We start from the raw sequence: 27,288 nt of genomic DNA, 5'->3' as shown, positions 1-27,288 counted from the left end.
TCTCATGTTGGATATATCTGTCTATTAGAAAAGTAGACATTCTGCTACACCACACGTTTTCTAGCTCAAGGCAAATTTCGGTATAACTCTTCTTAAAAGTGTACTCATTTCTAACAAATGCAATTTTATCTGGGAAGGGTATTTGTTTGGTGAGAACATAGCACAAACTGTTATTTCCTATTGACTTGTGATTTTTGTTGTTGGACAGAGTTGGGTAAATGGAAGTGTGTGTGGGAGGAGAGGGAAGGGGAGGGGGCGAGGGCTGTGGAAAGGATGGGGGTGGAGGGAAACACCAGACTGTTTGCCAATAGCTTGGATGATGGTGTGAAAAAATATTATCTTCTGCTGTCATCTGTTTCCATGAGAACCTTAAAATAAAGTTTAAAATAAGGAGTTTTGCTTCTGTTTAAACAGCCTCTGCGAGGGAAAGGCCCTATAGACCTCATTACAGTTGATTCCTTAATAGAACTTCAGGATTCTCAGAACCCTTTTCAGTACTGGATAGTTAGTGTGATTGAAAATGTTGGAGGAAGATTACGCCTTCGCTATGTGGGATTGGAGGACACTGAATCCTATGACCAGTGGTTGTTTTACTTGGATTACAGACTTCGACCAGTTGGTTGGTGTCAAGAGAATAAATACAGAATGGACCCACCTTCAGGTAAGGGCCAAAACTTTTGCTGTTGTGAATTATATGAGAAAAAGATGTGCTATTTTTTTGGATGTGTCTCTGGAAATTTTTGAGCTCTTTGGTATCTTGTATATATGAGTATGTGAAGGTTAAGCATTTTAACTCAAGAGAGTATTTTCTATAGAGAATTAAACCCAAGACCTCAAGTAATAGTGTTCAAAAGGAGAAAGTTGTGTTGGAGGCTGTGGAGAAGTTCATCTAGTTCCTTTGGAATCACTGGTTCAAAAATGAAAGACAATAGATTAGGATTTGTTATATTCTCCCTCTTTCTTTGGGGGTCTTGAAGTGTGTGTGGGATGAAAGGGAAGGGGAGGGGGCGAGGGCTGTGGAAAGGATGGGGGTAGAGGAAAAGTCATGCAAGGAGGTTCCCAAATCTCCATCTGTCCATCCACCCATCCACCCATCCATCCATCCATCCATCCATCCATCCATCCATCCATTCATGCATGTGTCTGACCATCCATCCATCCATCCATCCATCCATATGTTCTCCATCTATCCATGCATCCATCCATCTATTCATCCATCAGAATATCCAAAACAAATGCTTATCATTATCTAATCTGTTCTGACCTGGAAATAGCAAAGAGAAAAAAAAAAGTCACCATGCTTTTCCTCTTGACATATCAAATATTTTAATTAGCTTCAAATGCACTGCCAAGTGACTTTCTCTAGACTTAATTGGATAGAATAGTGCATTATGCTTTTTGACATACCTAACTGGGCAGTAATCTTAGTGTTTACAAATAATAATTCTTGAATATTTATTGTGTGCCAGGTGATTTTACATCTGCTATGCTTTTTATTTTTATTCCAAAAAAATGCTGCATGCTTGTTGTGAGTATTTCCTTTTACAGAAGAAAAAATTCAGACTGGGTTTAAGCTACTTGTCCAAGCTACTTGTAGGGGGATGCATCGTAATTAAATCCCAGGTCCCTTGCCCATTCCATTCCCCCATGCTGCCCCTTACTGGCCCCGCCAAACTTTGGATGGGTGCCTCAGAACAAATTGTTGGGTTCTTACGGAATTAAGGATGCCAAGGAAGAAATATGTATTTCTTCTAGAAATGCCGATCTTTATTCTGGGGAATTTTGAAAGCATACAGGAAGAAAGACTTGGCTCTTTGCTTTATTAAAATTGCCAGAGATTTTCCTCTTGTATTAGTTGTCACTGTTGGTCATGAGTAAGTGAAGTTGAGGCATTACAGTTCCTATTTCTGACACTCGGGGGCTTTAATTGAAAAAAAAAAACAAAAAAAACAAAAAAAATCTTCCTGGTTCTGTATCTCATGAGTTTGCATTTGTGTTGAATTTGACAGGCATATAGACATGTAACACGGTATTTTATGAGTGTTATTGTTGTCAACGTTTTGAGAAGCAGCCAAGAAATCCATTTATACCCTGAGTAATTTTGGACTTTGATGACAAACAAAGGGCTTGCCGGCTTCTGAGGAGAGATCTAAGCTCCTGTTTGCCTCCGGAGTCATAATGCTGTAGGAGAAACTTACTTTGTGTGGAGAGCAGGGTGTATAAATCTTAGCTTAGTATCTAATTGCTTTATAAATTTTAGGGGAAACATAGATTTGCCAGTGTAAAAATTTATAGCAAAGCAAAGGATTACTAGTAGCTTCTTAGGTTCTCTGAAATGTCCCTTTCCTGTGAAATCGTGGGACTCAAAGCAAGAATGGAAAGTGTCAAGGTAGAAACTTAGGAAACATTTGCACATGAGATCTCTTCTCTTTTACATAATTTGATGTTTTTATAAGAATAAAGTGTGTTTACCGTATTTTCTGGCATATAAGACGACTTTTTAACCCAGGAAAATCTTCTATACGCCCAGTCGTCTTATATGCCGGAAAATACGGTATTTGTCTTAGTAATTTTCTGGACAGGAGTTGTCCATTTCATTGAAGAATTTGTGTGAGTCTTTAAAGACTTTGGGAAAGGCATTCCTCAGCAAGAAGTTATTTTCCCAACATTTAAATTGTCAACAAGAAAGGTTATGTATGAGAAGACAAAAATAAAAGCCAAAAGGACACTCAAAGTTGTGACTTTTAGTTTTTCAAATGCAGGGGTTGCAAGATGAAAACTGGATTCCGTTACCTTATTCATCAGAACAGTATCCCAGGGAGGCAGTTATTCCCCGTGTCTTACACATGGGATCAGAACCCAGTACTCTGGGTTTGTGGAAATTGATTTCAAGTCCCAGTGTGACTTGTAAAACTTAATATAGTAGTGTTATTTCCTTAACTGAAATATAGGTGGGAATAAAATTCCAGACTTGCATAGGAAATATTAGGCTTTTTAAATTTTTATTCCAAGTACCCTTAAATAAATGAAAAGTGTTCTGCATTAACTGGGGGTGAGAAGCAGAATTGGGAGGGGTAGGGGAGAAGGTATATTTTGAGATAAGCCCTGGTGAGTTCTCCCTGCTCTCAGTGCCCTCTGTGCTGTGCGCCCCACTAACCCCACCACCATTGCTAAAAGTAATCATAGTTCTTCTTTTAGTTTTACTTTGCTTTCTACTCTTTAAATGGCACAATATTTCTCAACTGTTCAGTGCAAACAGAGGTAAGAGAAATAGGTAATAGAGGTAGCTAGGAAGGTGGCCCTCAAAACTGAAGGAAGAGGTGCTGGGTTTCATACTGTCCCTCGGGAGAAACCCATAGCCTTTGCACCTTTCTTTCTGCCGAGAATCAGAGGCAATAGTTTGGGGTAGGGAGGATAGAAAGAGGGAATGAAGCCACCCCACTTCACTCACACACACAGCTGTCACTCACACACACTGTCAAGGTGTCACGCAGGTGTGAACAGAGTAGGCTGAATCCGGCCTCAGTGGACAAAGGGTAAAGGAAGAGAAAATGGTAAGATGCAAATATTCATGGAAGGGGCAGAGGCTTCCTAAGGTCCGCAGTGAGTCAGCCTTTATGATGAGAGGACTGGCAGTCCGGGCAGGGCCTTTACTTCTGTGCTGAATGGAAGGGAAACTGTAGAGCTTCTCCAGCCTCATATCCCCAGCACACTCCACTCATTTATTTTCCAGCAATTGGTCCTCTCTTCCTTGGGCTTACAAGCACGTCCCCTTTGAGAATGCTGTTGGTGTGGCCTGCTTCTTCACTTCATTCCGATCATGAGAGGGTTTTACCACCCACTTTAACTGCAAGTTGGTGCCTTTTGTAAACTGCTAACTCCCCAGTATCTGGCTCAGTGCCTGGCACATAGTAGGTGCTCAGGAAATATTTGGGTGATATGAATTGACTGAATAAAATGTCAGATATGTCTATAGAGAAGAAAGGAATTAGCCAAGTCCACCTTCTAGGGGCCAGAATAATTGGCAGGGTTTTGGAAAGGAATTTGGAGGGAAGGGCTCAGGGTAAAGACACCCCCAAAATCATGATGACTGCAGTGTCCTCTTTGCTCCTGATATGTTAGGAGAGCTTTGAAAACAGGGTCAGAGCAAGTACTGGTGCTCTAGAACATATGATATGTGCAGGAATATGGTCTGTGAAGTCCATGAAAGTTTTTGTTCTTTTAACAGGGCCCATGTATGACTCAGATGGAAAAACCTGGCAAAATAGAAAGAACATGGACTTGGAGTCAGGATTTGTTAGCTTTTCCTTTTGCTTCTGTCACTAGCTACAGTGCCCCTGGGCAAGTGACTCTACCTTTTGAACCTCAGTTTCCTCATCTGTATAATGGGGATAATTATATGTCTACTGCCTGCTGAGTGTTATAGGTATCCCAGGTGATTGTCATTTTCTATTGGTATTCAATCTGTGGTCAGGGTATTATGGTTATATTTGGTTCTCTAAGAAATTTAAGTCATTGAGATTGGGTCATTTGGAGGCCCCACCTGCTTTCATATTTCTCAATATTTAAAAAGCAAGGTAGAGTTATATGTGTTCTTGCAGAAGCTAAGAAGATAAAATATTTAGTTTTCTTTAAATCTCTATTTCTAAAATTTTTCCCTTCAAAATCTTTATGTGAACCTTTACAATTTTTTTCTTAATTATTTTAGATAGATCCTGGAGTCAGCAAGTTTTTGCATCTAACTTAACTCCTTCTTGTCTGAACCTCTTCTTAGTCCCAAAGGAACTATTACTTTCAGTATTAGACGGCTCAGGCTGCCAAAACAAAGTGCCATAAACTGGTGGCTTAAACAACACAAATTATTTTCTCCCAGTTCTGGAGAATGGAAGTCAAAGATTAGGGTGTCAGCATGGTTGGGTCTGGTGAGGACTCTCTTTCTGGTTTGCAGACGGCCTCCTTCTTGCTCTTTCCTCACATGGCTTCCTGTGTGTGTGTGTGGTGTGTAGGAGGTGGGAGAGAAAGAGAAAATGCTATTGGTCTCCTCTTTTAAAGGGCTCTAATCCCATCATGGGACTCCACCCTCATGACCTCACCTAACTCAATTTCCTCCCAAAGACCCCATCTCCAAACACTGTCACATGGGGGGTTAGGATTTCAACACATTAATTTTAAGAGGACACAAACATTCAGTCCATAACACTTTCCAGTGTCGTTAACAACCCTAGATTAGTCTTGCCTCACTGGTCAGAACCTGGTGGAGAAGGAAGGAGTGGAGGTTTCGGGGTGTGTGGAAGAAAGGCATCTATCCCTGAGGTGATTTTGTGCACTTTGCTTCCTGCACTTACTGCGAGTCAGCCTGCCATACACTTGCACAAAGGGAAATCGCCTCATTTTCACTTAGGCTTCTAGTTAAAGATGAATCAGGACAGATTTTAATTGCTTTATGACTTCCCCACCAATAGAAATTGACATGATACACTCTATTAAATTATCTGCAACACGATCATTTTAATAAAATGTTTTATGTTCTTTTAATGGTACTATTTATTGTCCATAAACTGGCCAATATAACCATGTGCCTCTCGTCTAATGAAACGCACACATGGAATATAGTTTTCTGCTTATTGAAACCACTAGGTGTTTAGCTTTTGCAGGTGTTGAGCATACTGACAAACTGAAGTTGATTTTCATCTTTTAAGAGAAGAAGTGTGCCTTGCCATGGGGTTAAATTCCATGTTAGGATTTACTATCCTCAGAAGACAAAGAATAAGATTGTAGGACATAGGCAAAAGTCATGTGGAACCTGGATTTCTCAGTCCATTTTGTGTGCTATAACAGAATACCACAGACGAGGTGGCTTATAAACAACACTCCTCCCAGTCCTGGAGGCTGGAAGTCTAAGATCAAAAAGGGCAGATTTGGTGTCTGGTGAGGCCCTGTTCCCTGGTTCATAGATGACTGTCTTATGGGTCCTCTCATGGTACAAGGGGTGGTTAAGGAGTGTGTGTGTGTTTATAAGGGCACTAATCCCAACCTGAGGGCTCCACCCTCATGACCTGATACCTCCCAAAGGCTCCACCTCTGAATACCACATTGGGAGTCAGGATTTCAACATAGGTATCTGAGAACAGGGATGCAAACATTCAGTTCGTTACACTGGGCTTCTTGTTACATTGGTCTTTGGTTTGGTGGGAGAGAGATGGCATCTGGTGACTGAGGGCTCAGCTTTCTGGGTGACGTGGTGAGCATCTGGGATGACTTGGGGTCTGCACATCACTTCCCTTAGCTCTGGTAGTTTGGATCTAACCCTGGCCATTTGGGTTTTCATTGTTCCCAACATGAGTAATTTTTTTTATCACTCTTCTTTTACCCTCTTATCTCTTCCCCACCCCCTTTAAAGCTCAGGGCATCTACACGGTTGACTTTTCTCTCTCTTTTTCCCACCCTTTATGCCTGCAGACCTTGCCTTTGGTCTTGTCTTTGGAAATCGCCATCCTTTCTTGTGACTCGGTTCTCCTTTTACTACTTTGCTAAGGCGGGACTCCCGATCAACTTTCTTCCAGATCCCTGGAAAAGTGAATTTGTGGTCTCCTCAGGAGGTGCAGGCTCTTGCTTGTTGTTCACCTCCATGCCCTGTTGAATGGCTGCAGTTGGTGTCCTCTGGGCTTTGTCCTCTGGAGACTGCAGAATTGCCATCCCCTTCACTGAGATTTTGATGCCAGGCCCCTGAGCCAAACCACTGGGGCACTCCAAGCAATCCTTCCAGCTATCATGGGACTATTTATGGGTTTCTGTGAATTCCTCTCTTTCTCCTTTGTGGGGCCCTGTGATAAGCCATTTCTCACACAGTACCCCCTTCTCACCTGGGTATCTCTGCAGAGGTATCATTGGGGCCCCACTGTGTTCCCCCAAATATGCTAGGTACTCCTAAGGAGAGTCACATTCTATTGTTGTTCTGATATAGAAATGCCAAATTGGGGGGGAAAATTCCCAGAGGTAGAAGACTATAAATGAAATGCTAGAAAGGATTCTAGACAATATATACAATGGAACCTATTTAGTCATTAATACAGTTTTCTGTGCCTTGGTGTAACTGTCAGTGAATGATGTGGGCAGAGCTTTGATGACTTGGCTAGTTCTGGCAGCATCCTTTGCCTACCATAATTAGGGTGGTCTGAAAAGACTAAATAAACTGCTAAAACACACGGGCTTCAAGCTCAAGGTGAGTTCAGAAGCAGTGAGAATCAAAATATATAGCACCATGCTCTAAAGCAGACATGCAAGAAATTAAAAATACAGCCCCAAAGGTTTAATGTTGCCTTTTAACTGTACTTAGATTCATATTCACATCCTAACTGTCTGTCTGAGGTAGCCGGGTTTGATATAGGGAAGATATAAACATATCTACTTCAAGTGAGTGCTTCTGCAAATCTTGTTTTGATAAGGTCTTAAATCTGTTGAGATCAGATCATAAAATTCCCCTGCAGTTTCAGCAATCGGTGAACAACAAACAGTGCTCAACCAATTTTTTCTTTTAATTTTGCATTCAGACAGTGTAACCTCCATTTGTAAATCGCTCTCCCCCTACTGCCTGGGGAAAACTCTGGGCGACATGTGGTGCATTTACATCATTTCAAGTATAAATATTAAACTTGGTTGGTAAATTTTAATTTACCTTTTAATAATTTTCTGACTTACATGGACTATTTTTAGCATATGAGAGCTTAGAGACTTAGTGAAAAATATGCTGTAATAACTGAAAATGCCAGGCAAGAGTCATTTCTAGTTTAGCCATTTATCAGATAATAAGTTCTTCATCAGTGGATATTACTTCCCAGGTAATATACGGAATTTGGGGCAGTGGATGACTGAAGATGTGGCTAATGTGATTTATACCATTAAATTACTTACAGAATGCATACAAATGTTTCCTGAAGAAGAGCCCTATTAAGTTTATTCTTCATTTCTGAAAGCAGAATCCCAAGTTGCTGTTTAACTTCAGAAAATCCCTTTAGCAGGTGGCCTTTTATGGCGGACAGGGTGTGAATACTTGTGGTTGCTGAGCGTACTGGCTTATTATGAAATCCTGGGAAGATTAAATTCAAGAAAGAACCACCCAGCAGAACATTTTAGTCCTTTAACTCTTATGTGGTTTGCTGTTGATACAGAAATCTATCCTTTGAAGATGGCCTCTGAATGGAAATATGCTCTGGAAAAATCCCTTATTGATGCTGCAAAGTTTCCTCTTCCAATGGAAGTATTTAAGGTAAGATGGGAATTCATTGCAATTTATCTACTCTTATTCAAGAATGAACAGGGGGGTGGGGGGGGGGTTTCCTGTATCAAATCATTTCCCACTGTTTAAAAAGCTACCTTCTTGGCCAGTTTCCATTTTAAATGTTTTGCTGTGTTTTGTAATCGTCACAAAGACTCATATTACAAGATAGGATTTGACATTTTTGTTAGGTTTACTGTTTTTCTCCGTAATGTATCTCATTTTCACTTCTTCTTACCAAAGAAACGAAGAAAATAGAGCAAGTCTTTTTTTGGTATTTGTTTAGTAAAAATAATAGAAACTAATGCTCGTCTTGATGGTTCAATTTCCTCGATGGCTCAGGAAACAGTGTGTGAGTACCTATTGGATGTTAGGCCTACTTCCAGGAGCGATAGAATATGAAAGGAAGATACCCCAACAGAAATGCATAGTCAGGTTCTCAACACTTTCAAAATCATGCCTAAAACTGATATGAAGTAGAATATTAAGTTCTGGGCTGGAATGATCTACTCAGGTCAGAGGAAGCCATAAAACAACCTCTTCTCGCCGAAACCGGTTTGGCTCAGTGGATAGAGCGTCGGTCTGCGGACTCAAGGGTCCCAGATTCGATTCTGGTCAAGGGCATGTACCTTGGTTGCGGGAACATCCCCAGTAGGGGGTGTGCAAGAGGCAGCTGATCGATGTTTCTCTCTCATCGATGTTTCTAACTCTCTATCCCTCTCTCTTCCTCTCTGTAAAAAATCAATAAAATATATTTAAAAAAAAAACAAACAAAAAAAAAACCTCTTCTCATTCGGAACTTGAACATGTGGGGAAGCTGTATCCCCCGTTCTTCCCTGGAGCACTCAGTGTGGTTGCAGAAGACTTTCCGTTCCGAGGGCACATTTCTGTAGTGCCGTAGAAGTTTCATCTGGAAATTGAAGTGGTGTGGAGGTACCACATGCAGTAAGAGTTTAAGGCTGGGCCATTGGCATCCTGAATGTTACTTACACTGAAGTCTTCACCCAGCATTTTAACCCATCACAGCAAATCCTCAGCCTTCTTGCTCAGCACTTTCATGTTTGTATCATTGGACTTGTAACGACCTCTTTTGAAACTAGCCATAGAATTGTGTTCTGAAGTTTAATTGAATGACAACCTTTACAGTATTTTGAGCCTACTAGACTGGAGGAACAGTATAAAGATAATATGTTGTTAGCAATAGTGATCACTGACAATGAACATCATTATCTTGGGCTTCTGGTTTTGTTTTGTTTTTTTTTGCTAATTGACCAAATACCTCTTATTTCTCTCTCCCCTTCCTCCCTCCCTCCCTCTCTCTTCTGATAGTATCCTCCCCTGCAGAAATAATAATAATAAAGAAAAATAGCATTTTACTCATTTGTAACCTGTCTGGCTCCACTGCCTCTTCTCAATCCCGCTGACCCTCAGGACTCCCGTGACCTCCACAGCTCACATTCACTTCCTTTACAGCGGCCTTAGGGATATTTTATTCTTTTTTCCAATTTTTTTTATTAAGGTATTATATGTGTACATATTTTATCATTGCCACCCCCCACCCCACTCCCATATATGCCCTCACCCCCCAGAGTTTTGCATCCATTGGTTATGCTTATATGCATGCATACAAGTCCTTTGATTGATCTCTTATCTCCCCCCCTCTCCCTAACTTTCCCCCTATAATTTGACAGTCTGTTTGATGCTTTACTGTCTCTGTATCTATCTTTTTGTTCAAGTTTATAATGTTCTTTATTACCCATAAATGAGTGAGATCATGTGATATTTTTCTTTCATTGACTGACTTATTTCACTTAACATAATGTTCTCCAACTCCATCCAGGTTGCTGCAAATGATGAGAATTCCTTCTTTTTTATGGCAGCATAGTATTCCATTGTGTAGATGTACCACAGTTTTCTGATCCAGTCATCTGCTGACGGGCACCTAGGCTGTTTCCAAATCTTAGCTATGGTGAATTGTGCTGCTATGAACATAGGGGTGCATATATCCTTTCTGATTGGTGTTTCTAGATTCTTCGGATATATTCCCAGGAGTGGGATTACTGGGTCAAATGGGAGTTCCATTTTCAGTTTTTTGAGGAAGCTCCATACTGTTCTCCACAGTGGCTGCACCAGTCTGCATTCCCACCAGCAGTGCACGAGGGTTCCTTTTTCTCCGCATCCTCGCCAACACTTGTCATTTGTTGATTTGTTGATGATAGCCATTCTGACAGGTGTGAGATGGTACCGCATTGTTGTTTTGATTTGCATCTCTCGGATAATTAGTGACGTTGAGCATGTTTTCATGTGTCTCTTGGCCTTCCTTCTGTCTTCTTTTGAAAAGCTTCTATTTAGGTCTGTTGCCCATTTCTTTATTGGATCATTTATCTTCCTTTTATTAAGTTGTATAAGCTGCATGTAGATGTTGGAGATCAAACCTTTATCAGTGATGCCATTTGCAAATATGTTCTCCCATGCAGTAGGCCTTCTTGTTGTTTTGTTAATGGTTTCTTTTGCTGTGAAAAAGCTTTTTATTTTGATGTAGTCCATTTGTTAATTTTCTCTTTAGCTTCCATTGCCCTAGGGGCAGTGTCAGTGAAGAATTTCTTTTGGCATATGTCTGAGATTTTGCTACCTGTGGATTGCTCTAGTATTTTTATGGTTTCCCGTCTTATGTTTAAGTCCTGTATCCATTTTGAGTTTATTTTTGTGTATGGCGTAAGTTGGTGATCAAGTTTCATTTTTTTGCATGTATCTGTCCAATTTTCCCAACACCATTTATTGAAGAGACTGTCTTGACTCCATTGTATGTTCATGCCTCCTTTGTCAAATGGCCTTAGGGATATTTTAAATGTACAGAGCTGGTCCTGTCCTTCATCCTGGAGAAATAAATTTTATTTTGTAACGTACTGTACACATGTGAGGAGTTTAAAGAGTAATAGAAAGAAAATACAAATACCCACCCTCCAGTGTAGGCACCAGAGGTGCACAACCATAGAAGCCTCCCTCTCCCCTCCCTCACCCCTCGCCCCTCTCTGCTGGCTCTGCCAGGTCTCAGGCATCCTACTTTTGTGTTAATCATTTCCTCGCTTCTCTTGTAGTGTTACCACCTGTGTATGTTCTCCTAAGTGTGGTATTATTTACTTTAGACAACATAGGAAGCAAGCACAATCCTAATTGTTTCAGAGAAGATGGCTGGACTGTGTCTGGGTCATCAGCTGGCTTTCCCTTTCCTCAGTTGACAAGAGAACTGAGTAGGTAACGTCATGAGCTGATCTTAAGAAAAGTAGGTATCCTAGTCTGGGCATCTGCCAGATTTGTAGCATGAACTCCAGGTAGTGGATGGGAATGTGGACAGGAATCAGTGGGTTTATATTTTCTGCTTCTGTCTTACCCCAGCTCAGGAACAGGCCCGAGCCCAGCATGTCTGTGCCGGGAATGGGTCATTCTCCTCTGCTCCAGGAAGCTGGGCCTAGAGCAGGGGCCGGGAACCTGTTTAGCATGTGGTCAGAATGAGCCAGCTGTTAACAGACTGGGTCTGGCATTCGGTCCTCAGATTACACAGTCGATAAAACGTGACAAGCCATTAGTGACGTCGGCTCACAGCATTTCTTCTTACTTCAAGTGAGTGAAAACATCTTTGTTCCACCCTCCTGCTTCACTGATGGTCTGTTTGGGAACAGAATTCTCAGAGTTTGGAGGCGTTCCTCCCATTTTTTTCCCTCTCCTTTTCTGGGAACTTACATTCTTTTTTCTCCACTGTTCTGTGATTTCACAGTGGCATGCTTTGGTGGGCATCTATTTTCCTCCATAACACTGGTTGGTTCTGCCATTTGCAACTCATGCCTTTAATTTTGGGATATTTCTTTTAAAATAATGTCTTCCACCTCTTTTTGCTCTTTTACTTTCTTGATCTGTGACTCTGTGGATATTGGTACTTCTAAACCGGCTTTAATCTCTTTGTCCTCAGATCTATATTTTATTTCTTTGTCTGTTTGCTCCACTGTCAGAAGTTTTCTCAACTTATTTGTGCTGGTATGTTTCACGAGCACATGTTTGTTTGGGTTTTTTCTCTGATTGCTCTGCTATAGCCCCCTGTTCCCATGACACAGAAACATGAGGGTATGTTGTTGGAATGATTGGGTTAGTTTTTTTTTCCCCTCCCCGAATGATGTGTTTCCTCCACCTTGCTTTGGATTTCTGTTGTTCTGGATAGAGGCTTTCCTTAATCACCTGGAAATCCTTGACTGTCTGCTCTTGGGTAAGAGCGGGCATTAGGGAGCTGTGGGCAGGCTGGTCACTGAAGGTCACCTTGGAGGACTGCTTTTTTGTTTGGTGGTTTTTCTTCTTTAGCTGGTTTTCCAGGGGGAGTTTTCAACTTCCTGCCTGAGGTTCAAGGTCCAGCTGCCAGCATCCTGAGTGGTGAGAAGAGGGCCCGGGGTTTCTCCACTGAGTGCATGGTGCCCAACCACAGGCCAGCGACCTTCTGTTTCATCTCCTCAGAGGAGACCGGCGGGGGCAGGCGGGGGGTACCCAGGAGCCAAACTGCTTGCCAAAGAGCTCCCCAGACTTATTTTATTTACTCCCAGCCATTCCCAGTTACAGACATATTTGGTATTACGGCTTCTGAGGATTCTGCAGTCTTTGCTGGGCCAGTTCTCAGTTTTCCTGCTGATGGCTCGGGATTTGGCTCTGTTGAACACCTTAAGTTAGTTAGTTCTTGTTCATTTGCATTTTAGCTTCCATAGCTTTCTCAATGTTGGGTGGGTTTGTGTCTTTTTAAAATTTTTTTTAAAAATCTCTTTACTGTAGTTTTGGTTAGAGTTTAGGAAAAGGTAAAATTAGTGTGGAATTGCAGTTGGCCATCTTAATCTGGCACTCCCATTTACAATATCTTGTAGTTCGGACTGAGGGTAAAGCTCCCACATCCTCCCAAGGCGCACTGAGACTGGTATGGCCTCGCCCGGCTGCCCTCCGCAGTCTTCTGCTGTTAGGTTGTTCGGTGCCCTCCTTGGTGGGCTGGGCTGCCCACACACTGGCCTTTTCTCTGTTCTTCGGATGCCCTTTGTACCTGTTTTGTTCTTCCTATTAAAATCCTATTCATCCTGCAACCACGAATATAAATTCTCTAAGAGACCCCAGGCCTCAGTCCCTATGTCAGATGAGATTGGCTCCATTGGGTGCCCTCTGCTCTGCCTCATCACCAGGTCACAGTTGTGCGTAATCCTTTGTGTGATATCCATCTCCTCTGCCCAACTTTAAAGTTCCAAGAAGGCAAAGACCATGTCTTTTTTGTTTATTGTTGAATCATTCAACCAAACATAACTGCTTGGCTGAAGTAGTATTCAACAAATATTTGTCAAGTAAGTGAACTAAGTCCTGAATGGACATAGGTATTTAACTCCTTGAATTAAAATTTTGAGCTAATGTAGATTAATTGGCTGTACAGACTTATTTAGAACTATGAATAATAAGACTCAAAAGATATAAAAATTAATAATCTAATATTTTTAATTAAAAATGTACTTATTCATTAAACATTTATTGAGCAGCTACTCTCTGTAAAGGACTGTGACTGGATTCCACAGTTTAATAATTTGTTTACATATTCCAAAATACAATTACTTTTTTTCCTTACTTTGATGTCTTTTTATTAGAATTTAGACTATTATTTTGATGGCGTATCTGAGAATTATCATCATAATCAATATTTTGTTCATAATTGATAGTTGCTATAAGAGTAGATGTTAAATGTATTTTTTATTTTTCACAGAACCTATTACAAGAAGGACATATGGAATAGTCACCTAATAGATAAAAATTGGTTGCATTGAAAATTGTGTTTTTATAGCTTGTTCAGTACTTTCATAAATGTTTTCTCTTACTTTTCATTTGATGCAAAAGAAATGGGTAGTTTTACTTTCTTAACCTTACTTGGTATGGACCAAATATTTACACATTTAATTTTTTAAATAGTTTACTGATTTTTAGAGAGGAAGAGAAAGGGAGAGGAAGATAGAAACATCAGTGATGAAAGAGAATCACCAGTCGGCTGCTTCCTTCATGCCCCCTACTAGGAACAGAGCCCAGAAACCTGGGCATGTGTCCTGACCAAGAATCAAACCTTGACCTCCTGGTTCATGGGTGGACACTTAACCATGGAGCCACACTGGCCAGGCTCAAAAGAATTTTTAAAACACCCAATACCTGACTATTTAGTCAGGGGCTCTGACTTCTTTTTCCTTAGATTGTCAAATAAAAAAATGACAACAGCCAACACAATATCTGTTCGGTGTGAATGAATCAAAACCATACCTATTTTTTTGTCCGATAAGCCAGAAATATATTTTTTGGCATATGGCAGAATTTAGTAATTACTTTATGTGTGTCATGATATGTAAAAGGTTGAAAATTGCTGTCCTAGATAGAAACATCAGTGATGAAACATCCTATGCATGTTGTCATAGGGAATTGCCAGTGTTCAGCAGTTCCGAAACATAAGTAAAAGCTAATATAAGCACATTTAATGGATAGAGATGAGCAGTACTTTAAAGCAATTCTTTTTTATTATTTTGACACTTTAGATAAGATGGTGTTTGATGGAATGAATCTCATTATATTGCAGTGTTTGTGATCTTGTGGAATGTGCTCACTTCTGCATTGGGATCTGCGTATCTATGTCTGTACATGCAACATGTCATGAACACAAATAGTAATGGTGTCAAAGTAAACCCATAATTATTAGTATTTCTGTTATTTTTACTCATGACTTTGAATGGCTTTGGATACCATATTTTATGGGAGATTCTGACTTCTCATATTAGTAAATTGCAGATAATCTCTACAATGTACATTTAGTTGAAAGATAAGTAATTGATGAAATGGGTACCAAAAAGAATGATGCAGATAAAAAAAATACATTTTATTGAAAAATAATGAAATCAGTTTTTCCCCTGAAAGCCTCCTTAATTATTAAGATACCTAATAAATTGCTAAAACAATTCATATATTAATACTAATTAACTCTAGGAAAAAAAAAATGTATAGGGGTGACTACACTGCATGTCAGCATGGTCTCTCCCTGGCTTTTTTGCTTACTTTGTGACCTTTGCAAGACATCATTTGATTGACTTATAACACACATGTCCCATTGTCAAAGTGAAATACCCCAGTGCCAATAAAACTTTTTTTTTAAATATATTTTATTGATTTTTTACAGAGAAGAAGAGAGAGAGATAGAGAGTTAGAAACATCGATCAGCTGCCTCCCGCACACCCCCCACCGGGGATGTGCCCGAAACCAAGGTACATGCCCTTGACCGGAATCGAACCCGGGACCCTTCAGTCCGCAGGCCGACGCTCTATCCACTGAGCCAAACCGGTTTTGGCAATAAAAACTTTTTATGTTTGTTTTCATAAAGAACTACTAGGATGGTTTTCTCTCCAAGTTTGTTTCTATCACTAAAAAGTGAAGTGATTATAGGGCTAATTCAGTTTTTTGGCCAGCGACTCCTGTATTGTTCCAGGTTTCTAATTCACTAAGTATTCACTGAGATGCAATGCCTGGGTTTAAAGAATTTAGTTTAAGTTTTAAAATAGGGTCAAGGGAGACTCAACTAAGAGTCTAATTATAGCCAAAACCAGTTTGGCTCAGTGGATAGAGCGTCGGCCTGCGGACTCAAGGGTCCCAGGTTCGATTCCGGTCAAGGGCATGTACCTTGGTTGCGGGCACATCCCCAGTAGGGGGTGTGCAAGAGGCAGCTGATCCATGTTTCTCTCTCATCGATGTTTCTAACTCTCTATTCCTCTCTCTTCCTCTCTGTAAAAAATCAATAAATTATATATTTTTTAAAAATAATCTAATTATAATTAATGTAATATTTCATGAGACAGACATTCCTAAGCCTTCTGTAATTACTGTTCTGTTTCATTCTCTGCAGTTCTTGTAAATTGTAATCCACATTTGTGACCTCACTTGTTTGCAAATGTCACATTTAGAAGTTTCACTGACAACTCATATATACATCTAAAAGATCTACAAATATGAAACAGCAGTTCCCAGTTTGCCAGTTAATTAGAATAAAGCATATCTTCCTTAAAGGATCACAGATATAAGACCTGGAGAAAACATGCTCACCAGCTTACTTCATTCATGACCACACCTTGAATTTCAAGGAATGAACATTAATTGAAAAGCCACTAAAATCCATTGTTCATTAAAGAGGTGACATTGTTGAAACTTTTTTTTAAAAAATAGACTATTTTTTAGAGCAATAATTGAGAGGAAGGTTCACAGCAAAACTGAGAGGAAGGTGGAGATTTCCCACATACCCCCTGCCCCCACACATTCACAGCCTCCCCCACTATCAACATCCCCCACTAGAGTTGAACCTTTGTTAGAATAGATGTCTCCACTGACACATTTTCACCCAGGGTCCACAGTTTACATGAACTCACTCTCGGTGGTGTTCATCCTATGGGTTTGGACAACTGTATAATGAATGACATGTATCTACCATCACAGTAGCATATAGAGTAGCTTTGCTCCCTATACAACCTCTCTGCATCACCTACTCATCTTCTGGCCCTCTTATTGTTTGAACTTTCATTTGTCCTTTTTAAAAAGTTTAAACTCTCAGTGTGTTTGAAATTCCAAATAAGCTATTAGAGATTTGCAGTAGAGTGAAGGGAAGTATAAAAACTGAGACTGGAGGCCAGAAACCTGGGCCTTCTCCTCGAAGCCTCTTTCTTTCTCTGGCACAAGACTCCAGCGCAGGGATCCCCAGACTTGCCCCAGGTTGGGTAATTCAGCAAGACTCATGGGGTTCAGATGTTGTTAACTCTCAGGTACAGTTTATCACAGCTAAAGGACATAGAGCAAAACCAGCAGAGGGGAAAGCCACCTGGGAAGTCCCTGGAAATCCACGCACAGGCTTCCCAGACTCCTGGAGTGCCCCACTGTAGACTCTTAATTCTTTCCTTAATGTCCTGTGACAACACATGTTAACTGTTGTCTGCCAGGGAGACTCACTAGAGAATCGGCACCCAGGGTTTCTAGTGGGGGCTGGCCATGGAGGCACCCTCTGCCCAGCATATACCCACATTCCAGACTCCCAGAGAGAAAATTAGGGGTGTTAGTGTAAACCACATTGTTTGTGCACACAGTCACGGCACAGTGAGCCACTCACATTTAGGAAAAATTTCATAGCACTGTAGGGTACTGTTAGTCAGCCGTATTCCCAGATGTCAGCCCCGGGCCAACCCTGCGGTGGGCTCTTTCTGAGGACTTTGGTTGCAGACCTGCTTTGTAAATCTTTTGTGCACACCTCATTCAATCCATCAACAAAGCCTGCGGGCTCTACCTTCCGCATCTATCCCAGACGTCACTCTCTTCTTCCTCCATCACGATGACTCTCGTCCAAGCTGCCCTTGCCCTGTCCTGTACTGTTACATTCATTTTAGAACTTTTCCCCTGGCTTCTAATAATTGCTTCCCTGCAGTGTGTTCTTCAGAAAGCAGCCAGAGTGATGCTTTCGAAACAAAATTCAGATCATGTCGTTCTTTTTTATGTATCTCTCTGGTGGCATCTCACCCACTCAGGGTTTGTCATCCAGGGTCCAGCAAGGCCCAGCTCGCTGCCTGCCCTCTGAGCCCACCTGCTGCTCCCGGCCCACATGCTATGCTTCATCCTGGCTTCCTGTTATCCCACCAACACTCAGGTGCTCTCCTCAGGCCTTGCAGTAATGCTGTCGGCCTGGACAGTGATTCCCCCTGATTCCTCCACGGCTTCTTCCCTCCCTTTCTTCAGGTCTCTTCTTAAAATAAAAAATAGAGCTCTCCCACCATCTCCCTATCGTCATCCCTGCTGTATTTTTCTTAATCACATTTATCCCCAGGTGTGTTTTGTATTAACTAGCTTTTTTTTTTTTTTTTTTTTGGCATGTGATCTTTTCCTAGCTTGGGTGTAAGTCCTAAAAGAGCAGATAGTTTATTTCTATGAGTGCTTCATCCACAGTGCCTTGCACAGTGCCTGGTGCACAGTAAGCATTCAGTAAACATTCTTGAATAGATTAGTGAAGAAATAACTATAGAGATCAACTCAGAAGAATAAAAACTCTGGAGAGGTCATCGGTATAACCTCCATTGTGCATAGTTGAATGACTGCGTATAGACAGCAAAGAGAGAGCTCGATTGTTCCAGTGCTGTGAATTCACTAAGATGGTATTTTCATGATCAGGGAAAAATCACCCAGATCAGTTTGTGGCTAAGAAGAGGAAGTAGTTGAGATCACTGAGAATAATATTAGGGATGAATTGAAATTCAAAAAACAAAACACAAAAACAAACAAACACAAACAAACATCTCAGCTCAGCCAATGTGGCTCAGCAGTTGAATGTCGACCTATGAACCAGGAGATCACGGTTCCATTCCTGATCAGGGCACCTGCCCAGGTTGCAGGCTCCATCCCCAGTGTGGGGCATGCAGGAGGCAACCGATCAATAATTCTCTCATCATTGATGTTTCTATCCCCCACTCCCTCTCCCTTACTCACTGAAATCAATACAAATATATTTAAACCAACAAATAAAAAAAAAACACCAAAGAACATCTCAGCATCACACATTCTCTGAAATCCCATTGCTCATGAACTTGCGGTGTCAATGTTACATATTATTTCCTCATATATGATGTCGGTGCAGTGAGCTTGCGGAATGAGAATGCTTTAGTTCAGCCATCGAGCTGGCACTAAGTGACGGGTTCTCCTCTGGTCAGTCTGGTTTTCCACTCTATTGCATTGCCTTTCTGGGTTATTTCCATCTTATTGGAAGCTAAGGAGAGGTGTGGTTTTTGGTGGGATGTGTACATCCAGGATGCTTGCTTTGATCCATTCTGTATTGTCTCTCTGACCAATTCCAAAACAATATCTGTGGCCACCGTGGGTGTTAAAAGGGAGCCGAGGTCACGGTAACTGAGTTTTTATACTTCGTTAGGACTCATAGGGGATTACACGTGTTCTGGATCTAGAACTTGGGTTAAACACCCAGCTCTTTGTGTTTAATCCACGTTCAGATTCTGTTGTCTCTGGCATATGTAATTGTTAAACGGATCCAGAATTATGTATACACACCAAATACTAGTTAAAAGGTGCCCTTGAAATGTGTAAATAAAGGGTTTTCAGTAATGGCAAAATAGTAAGCGAAACAGTAAGTTTGGTATGGTCTCAAGCTAAGCTTTCATACTTTATTTCCCACAGCTGAATGTTCAAATAAACAAAGGGAAGGGGCAGCTGAGAGAAGGCTAATTGACTTAAAAAAAAAAAAAAGGAGTGCGCTATTGTTATTGTTATTACTAACACAAGCAAACAAACTTATTGGAAGAAGGGCATTCCATGCACGTATTTCTTCTCTGTTAAGTGTCAGGCAGTGTTGGTAATACTGAAGATTCTGCCTCTTGCTATTTCCTTAGTTCTTTTCCGCTTTGAATTATGTACCTGTCAGTGTGATTGTAGAGTTAACTCTTAGGAGGCAGTTTTTTCTGTATTTTAACATCTGAGGCCTCTGTGAAAGGCCAGAGAGAGAATATCAAGTGTGGCAAGGAGAGAAAAGCTTTCCTTTCTTATTCCATCTGGTGCAGCCAAAGGGGTAAGAAAGGATACGAGCTGTTCTGTCAGGATAGATTGTGATGTTGCGGTTTCCATGGTGACTGATTTCTTATTCTCTTGTTCAGCAGCTAAATACAGCAACAATAAAAAAACTCGTAGCTAAGTTTGGCCTTCAGGTAGGATACTTAGATTCTCTCAGATATGGAGGAACGTAACTTAATTTTTTGGCCTGACATTCCCTGTCCCACCTGGCAGAGTGTCTAATACCAAATAATTTAGCAAAAAATTCTTGTGTGGCACGTGGTTGCTATTTTCTTCCCATCGAGTTAGACTCGAATGGTTCCTTGAAAGAAAGGCTGTCTTAGGGTGTGGGTCATTTTGTAACCAGACGGCTGGCTTGCCCCCTGTGAACCTGTTGGTGTTGTTGACCGAACATCTGAGTTCTCGACCCAGTGGCCAGTACTCGCCTCAGCACAAGCTGTGCCAGGCTGGTGCCACATTTCCTCCTTTGCTGTCCTTTCTTTAAAGACTTGGAGAGGTTTGTGAAACGGCCTCTCTGGGGTGGTAAATCACAGAGAAGTTGCGTTTATGCAGTGTCCGTCCTGCACGGCTAAAAGCAAGCCGAGGGAGAGCTTGTGTGTGGTTATGCTTCTCTATTCCGGGTTCTTGAATTGAAGCACACGAATTACGTAGCTGAAAAAGCACCGCGGGGGCCATCTCGTTTTTACAAGTATTGGAGAAAATCTTATAAGAGACATATAAAGAGGGCAGCTTTGGTCCAACAATAAATGTAACTATAAAAATCACAAACCCCAGACACACAGAGTTCGCCCTCACAGTTGCTGGATCGCAGGAGCCGGAGCGCTGCCGCCTGCAGTCTGCTAGATAGTGACTTGCTTGTAATTCTAAACACTGAGCATGTTAGAATGTAGTCAACTTTTGGTTATCTACCCTGCGAGTTATCATTCCCAAGTGGCTTCTGTTTGCCACTGATTATTCTGGCTCTTGCCAGTTCCTGCAGTTTCAGGGAAGGCAAGATAATACTAGCATGAACTTAATGTAATTGGTGGTGGGATATGGGGAGGGGCCATAAATCTCTTATTTATAAAACAGAAACATTTCAAGTGATTGTGGTGTCATGTTTTAATTTTTTTCAGATTTTCCATACTACGGTCTATTAATGAGAATAATTAAAATGGATTATAGTTCATTCTTCTATGGAGCATGTGATCATAAACATAAATTGTATGGAGGCAGTTTTTTTCCCTCTAGGAACATGCACGGGTCCCTTGTGAGTTAGGTCAGACTCTAATCTCCACGGTGCCTTTCAGGAACTGGCAGTTGCACATTGCAGCGTCTCACGTAGGGAAACTGATGGAAAGAGAACTTTAAGTCCTTTAGGTCTTCAGAGGTTTAAGATCTAATGGAGCCGAAACCGGTTTGGCTCAGTGGATAGAGCGTTGGCCTACGGACTGAATGGTCCCAGGTTCGATTCCGGTCAAGGGCATGTACCTTGGTTGCGGGCACATCCCCAGTAGGGGGTGTGCAGGAGGCAGCTGATCGATGAATCTCTCTCATCGATGTTTCTAATTCTCTATCCCTCTCTCTTCCTCTCTGTAAAAAATCAATAAAATCTAAAAAAAAAAAAAAAAAAAAAAAAGATCTAATGGAAAATGAGGACCACATGTGATAGGGGCCCAGCACACCAAGGCTGTGTTACTGAACCCCAACCTTCAGGGCGCCCCCTCCTGCCCTGAGAAAGGCACCCTGAGGGGATGTGTGTGTTGTGGATGGAAATGAAAGTGTGGGAGTCCTTCAGTCCTACGTCTTCTTTCTTCATGTGTTCCGACGACCATCCTACTCTCAGTCTCCTTGTCTTGATGGCATAAAAGTCAAGGGTGTGAGTAAAATCTGCCTCCATTTGCCAGCCCCATTTATAACCAAGAGGACCAACATCCATAAACCATAAAAACTCTTACATGACTAGATAGTGTTCTGAGTTTAACACTATAAGAGGAATGCATAAGTTTAGAATAGTAGAACCCTGACTTAAAGCTAGTTAATATTTTAAAAGATATCAATCTTGTAGTTGCTGGTGAGATATCCAGATCCCAAAAGGATTAATCCTCTCCCCCCACCCCCGGCCCGGCCCAGCATCTTGATTTCCCTAAAAGCAAACACATGCATACATGGCACACATGTGTCCAGTTTGCAAATGAATTTGGGAAACTTAGTCACTTCACCTGTGATTTTGTACAAATTTTAGTCCATTCGCCTTCAATTGTTTCTGAGTTTCTCTTGATCCTGAGAGACTGTAGGTTCATCCATGAGGGATAGGAGCAAGGCTGGTTGATTGCATAAGTCCTTGGTCTCGTGTAATGGGATTTAGATTAACCCTTGCAGAACCTCCAAGATAGTGGACAGAAGCACAGAGTAAAAAAATGCAAATGAAGCTGTGGATACTTCAGGTGAACTCTCACATCAATCTCCAGTGGACTAATTTTTAGTTGTACTGACAATAGTTTCTAGTTCTTGAGCGCCAGCAGGATAAGTTGTAGTAGGCACTCTCCATACGTAGCCTCACTATCCTTGCAATAACCTGGCACAGTGGGCATTGTTAGTCCTACTGTGTACTTGAAGAACTCCAGGCTTAGAGGAATTAGCCTGTTGCCCTACCTCATAGAGAGCCTGAGGTGGAACCAGGGCCCAAGATTAAGGTGTTTTCCCGTGTCGCTTTTGTACTGTTTTTAGACGTAAACTTGAATGAATATTTAAGCCAAATATCATTGTAACAAAGAACCAGAAAATGAACCCTAAGAGTGCTGTGTTGCCCACCAAGTGTGAACTGGAAGATGTTGAGTGACTCATTGTTCAGTTGCCTTTGGTAGAGGCTCTGTTGACGTTTTGAGCTCGTGGTTCTCAACGAGGTTGAATTTGCCCTTTAGAAGACATTGGGCAATGCCTGGAGGCATGTTGATGGTCAGAGCTTGAGAGCATTATTGGCATTTAATGGGTAGAGCATTATTGGCATCTAGTGGGTAGAACGTTATTGGCATCTGTTGGCTAAACATGCTACAGTGTACAGGACAAACCCCCAGCATAGACTGATCTGGCTTCCAAATGCCAACAGTGCCAAGATGGAGAAACCATGGTCTAGAGGATGAGTAGTTCTCTCACCTAGAAACAGATAGACCAGTGGGAGTGAGGGCAGCCAAATTTTGAGGGAGGCACCTGAGACCTCACCTTACCAGTTTTTTGATCTGTGCCAGGCTGGCTGGCAACTGGGCACTTTCCAGGTTGGCGTCTTCCCCACCTGCGACAGAACACAGTAGAGAGGGGTGTCAGCTCCCTAGCTTCCAGTAGCTGCTGTCTGTGTCTGGAAAGGTGGAGACACAGTCAGTCTGCTTTGTGGGGAAGTGTGCTCATCACCAGCTCTTCCTTTTCTCTGAAGGGTGGTATCCAGCTGAGTGGAGACCATACGGGGCTGTTGGTCATATTTCTATGACAACAGTTTAGCTGCATTTAGGGCTCTCAGCAGAAGGGCCCCCCAGCATGTACCTGTCAACCACAGCCTGTCAGTGGGTGTGAGGCTGGGAGGGAAATGGACCCACACAGTGCCCACCGCACTCTCTTCAGCCAGCAGCACTCGGACCGGTGAGAGCATTACTGTGGAAACGTAAGAGGGTGCCCTCACTTATTGGGAAAGTTAACTAAGCGTGAAAAAAGACAGTGTAATCACTGTGTACCTACATACAAAATCAGCCTTGTTTTTTTCACAGCGGTGCCGTAAACAAGGTGGAATTTCTTGCCACTTACAAATGCTTTTATGGCGCTAAATGGTAATCAATGAGAAGCATTCTCATTGCCCCTATTATTTTTAAAGAACCTAGTGTACCAGTTTTTGGACTTCCTGTGAAGTAGGCCTGCTATAATTGCCTATTATACGTCTTGTGGTTCAGGTCGAAGTATATAGTGCTACATTTCCTCATTACTATTTTTTAACTTGATTTAATGTATGACTAGTAGATAAAGCTGCTATTTTCAGCTGTAAGTAAAAAATGGGAAGCTTATGAGTATTCAGCTTAGAGGGTTTTTATTAACATTTTTGTTATAAATATTTCACTGGCTAAATTTAATTCAGTGCAGTAGAATTGAAATGTAATAATGCTATTGACTTAATAAATGCTGGCACCCTAATGTCCAGCTTTAGATGAAATGAATATGAGAGTAATTTTCTAATGAACATATGCGTACTAAATTACTGGTGAAATAAAAAGGAACAATATGATGAATTGCACTGGGTCTATTTTTAGCATGACATGTTGATATAAGTAAAGGAATTATAGCGTAGTTCATTATATATCAATTTGAATGTAATACTAATTAAAACCTTTAACTTCACTGAAGCCTATTCTTAGAAATTATGCAAATTAATTGAGGCCTAAAAGATGCATATGCCGTGTTTGAGTTCCCTGTGGACCGAAAACTGGCATGTTGGAACAGACCAAATTATATACTGTGCAGTATTTTCTCGTAAGTATGATATGGATATGGTACTTAAAATATGTGGAGGGGGGCTGAATTACATATCTATTTGTTGTTCATCTTATTTTGTAACAACATAAGCAGGAAGGAAGAACCAGAGAAGTTGCTCTTGGCTTGCCAGCACTGAAGGCAATTTCCTGCAGCTGTGGATTGTGGAACTCAGGTTAAAACTTTGGTTTCTGCACAGTGAATGATTCCCTGCTCTTCCTAACATTAAAATCCTCACCACGTGCATTTTAATTGTGTGGTGTTAATTAGATTGCACTCATTCTCCCCTCTGCCACGTTCTTCATATTTTTATATCGTATGATGTGTATTCATCTAATGAAGCCGGAATTGGAGTCTCTGATGGCCACATCACATTATAATAGCATAACCTACAGTTCTGCAAGCCCTGAAAGTGAATGTGGAGACAGGAGCTACATTCAAGGCAAGTGGGAGACAGTGGAACCTAAAATGACTGAATGTTCTTTCATTTTTCCTGTCTTTTCAATTAGCAATACTCCTCATCTCCTGTAGATCAATGCTCATAGTCCTTATCTCTTTTATAAGAACTTCAGTGCTCACCCCGAAGCTTTGTCACTCTGCCAGAGATGTCTGGGTTGGTGCTTACGCACGATGACTTAATATTAAGGCAGTTCTGTGCAGTAGCGTTTCTTTAACAGCTATGTTAGATTCTTCCAGAACCAGCAAGAGCCTTATCCCAGGCATGGTAATCCCTTCAAATGCAGAGACTTCGTCAGAGGCTAATGTTTAGAGCAGTGGGTGACCAGTGTGTACCCAGGAATGCTCTGAGGTGGTTTCATCTTCTTGACCTCCGTGTCACGTGAAATAACGTGAGATGTGAGCCCCAGCAACCAAATACACTGCAGTTTGTCCAAACTTCTTTCCTAGCATTGTGCTTCGCATTTATCACTCCTTAGTCATTTTCTAACTCAATTTCATGTCAAGAACCACATTGTCCACTCTTCTCTTCATTCACATACATTATTGCTTAAACTATAGTATTTTCAATACCACAGACAAATTGAGATTTGTGTGTACTATACAGCTAGGAACATTTACTAGGTCAGATTAACCCATCTGGGTTAACACTGATAACAATATAAGAACATAGATATCAATGAAGGATAATTGAAAAGGCACCATAGGCTTAATGCTGCACACATGTTTTCAGTCTTCATTGCTTAAGGGACACATGAAAGCAGTTAGTAACAATTATTTATCCATTGCTGATAAAAATAGTGACTGACATATATAAACATTTTGGGGGCAATTTTTAGTGTCGAAATTCTGACACATCTTTTTCATAGCTATTGAAAAGTTATGAATTAACAGCAAATATTGGAAGTGTTAGTAAATGATCACTATTAGTAGCCATCACTTTTAACTTGGTGATACATGTCTTTGAAATAAAATATTTGGATCCTGTAGGTTGTAATGTTTTATTTGTTTGCTTTCCTAGTTAGTAATAAAAAAATAAATAAAAGATCCTTTTGGGTCGTTGCCTCCTAGTGTGTTCTCTAACCTGCTAGCTAACCATGGACTTACAGTCTGACCACTTGGATTTGAGTTCTGGCTCCTCTTGTTAGCTGTGTCCTTGCTTAGGTAACTTAATCTCTCTGTGTCTTAACTTCTTCACTGTAAGATGGGTACTGCCCAATAGTCTGTTGTGAGAGGTAAACAATACTATAAGGATGGACCTTACAAGTTTTTATAATATGTTAATTGTTATTGTTTCTTCCTGCTTGATATCATATACCCAACCAAGTTATTCTCAATGCAGTCACTGGATCTTGTTAGGAGAGCGTTAGAATTACTTGTTAGAATTACTGGGGTTCAGGAGATAATAAAGCTGATGAAACCTTAGTGGAAAACAGAAGTTGATGTACCCATAATCTCTTTTACATTGTCATTCCACTGAAAAAAAGATTCCCTGAAGAGTGATTTTTAAGGTAGGCTGGTAAGACCATCCTTCTATAAAATAAATGGTATGTTTACTTCTGATAAATATAAAACTACTTTAGGAAAAAAATAAAATGTGTAGTGATGGGAATGACATTGCCAACATTTCTTAAAGGAAAGGAGTTTTTCTTTAAGCAATTTAACTGGACTCCAGAATATTTAAATAAATGGTATTTCTTGAATGTGACAGACATATTTGTAAATGTACTAAGGATTTAGTAATCCCTCTTGATTTCAGGAATAACATCATTCTTGATCCAGTCATTGTGAGGTGTGAATGATTCTCTAGAGCTTTTGCAAAGGCCAGAATGTATCTTTCAAACCACAGTGAGTTTTCCATTATCTCTCAGTAGATAATTGGTTCTGTGAATCATCTTCAGGGGTCAGGAACTCTCTCTGCTTAACATAGAAAATGATTAGTTGTATTTGTATAAATAAATGCATATACTCTGACTTCATTAACAGCCCAAAGTAAATGGTCTACGGGTGATTGCATTTGTGTTTCATTGAGAATATCTGTACCTTTTCTCTCATACACTAATATGAATGTACATATATACCCATACAGAACTCAGAAGGACTGTGTATTGGCCTATGTTGAAATTCACTGGTTTTGAATTATTTGCTTATCATAAAAAACTATATTTTTATGAGTGTTTAAAGGACTTCGTTTGCCTTTTATATCAGGCTCAAATCCCTCAATCAGTATTTAAGACCCAGCCTCTCCAACCAAACTATCTGTGCCATCTTCCCAGAGTTTTTATCATTCTACACATGCTTTTCATAGTTCAAAGTAAGATACACTCCTATGAACCCTTGGACTACCATCATCGGAGTGATAATAATTTTTATTTGCAACAAGTAAAAATATTCTGAAATTTCTTCTAACCCTGGATCTTTCATAA

General features: G+C 40.8%; 1 protein-coding gene across 3 annotated transcripts in view; it reads left to right on the top strand.

Annotated features, from left to right (window-relative positions):
* The window catches only part of SFMBT2 (Scm like with four mbt domains 2), a 196,134-nt gene that overhangs the window by 89,552 nt on the left and 79,294 nt on the right, over nt 1-27,288 (top strand). For all 3 annotated transcript variants that reach the window (XM_054726333.1, XM_028130935.2, XM_054726331.1), the window contains 2 exons: nt 415-661; nt 8,169-8,266. In XM_054726333.1, the coding sequence (XP_054582308.1) occupies nt 415-661; nt 8,169-8,266 (345 nt within the window). The remainder of the gene's footprint in view (nt 1-414; nt 662-8,168; nt 8,267-27,288) is intronic.

Source organism: Eptesicus fuscus, chromosome 2 (assembly GCF_027574615.1).
Source record: "Eptesicus fuscus isolate TK198812 chromosome 2, DD_ASM_mEF_20220401, whole genome shotgun sequence".
Classification (NCBI taxonomy): Eukaryota; Metazoa; Chordata; class Mammalia; order Chiroptera; family Vespertilionidae; genus Eptesicus; species Eptesicus fuscus.
Note: the sequence above shows the minus strand (reverse complement) of the source record. Positions and strands in the feature narration are given on the sequence as shown.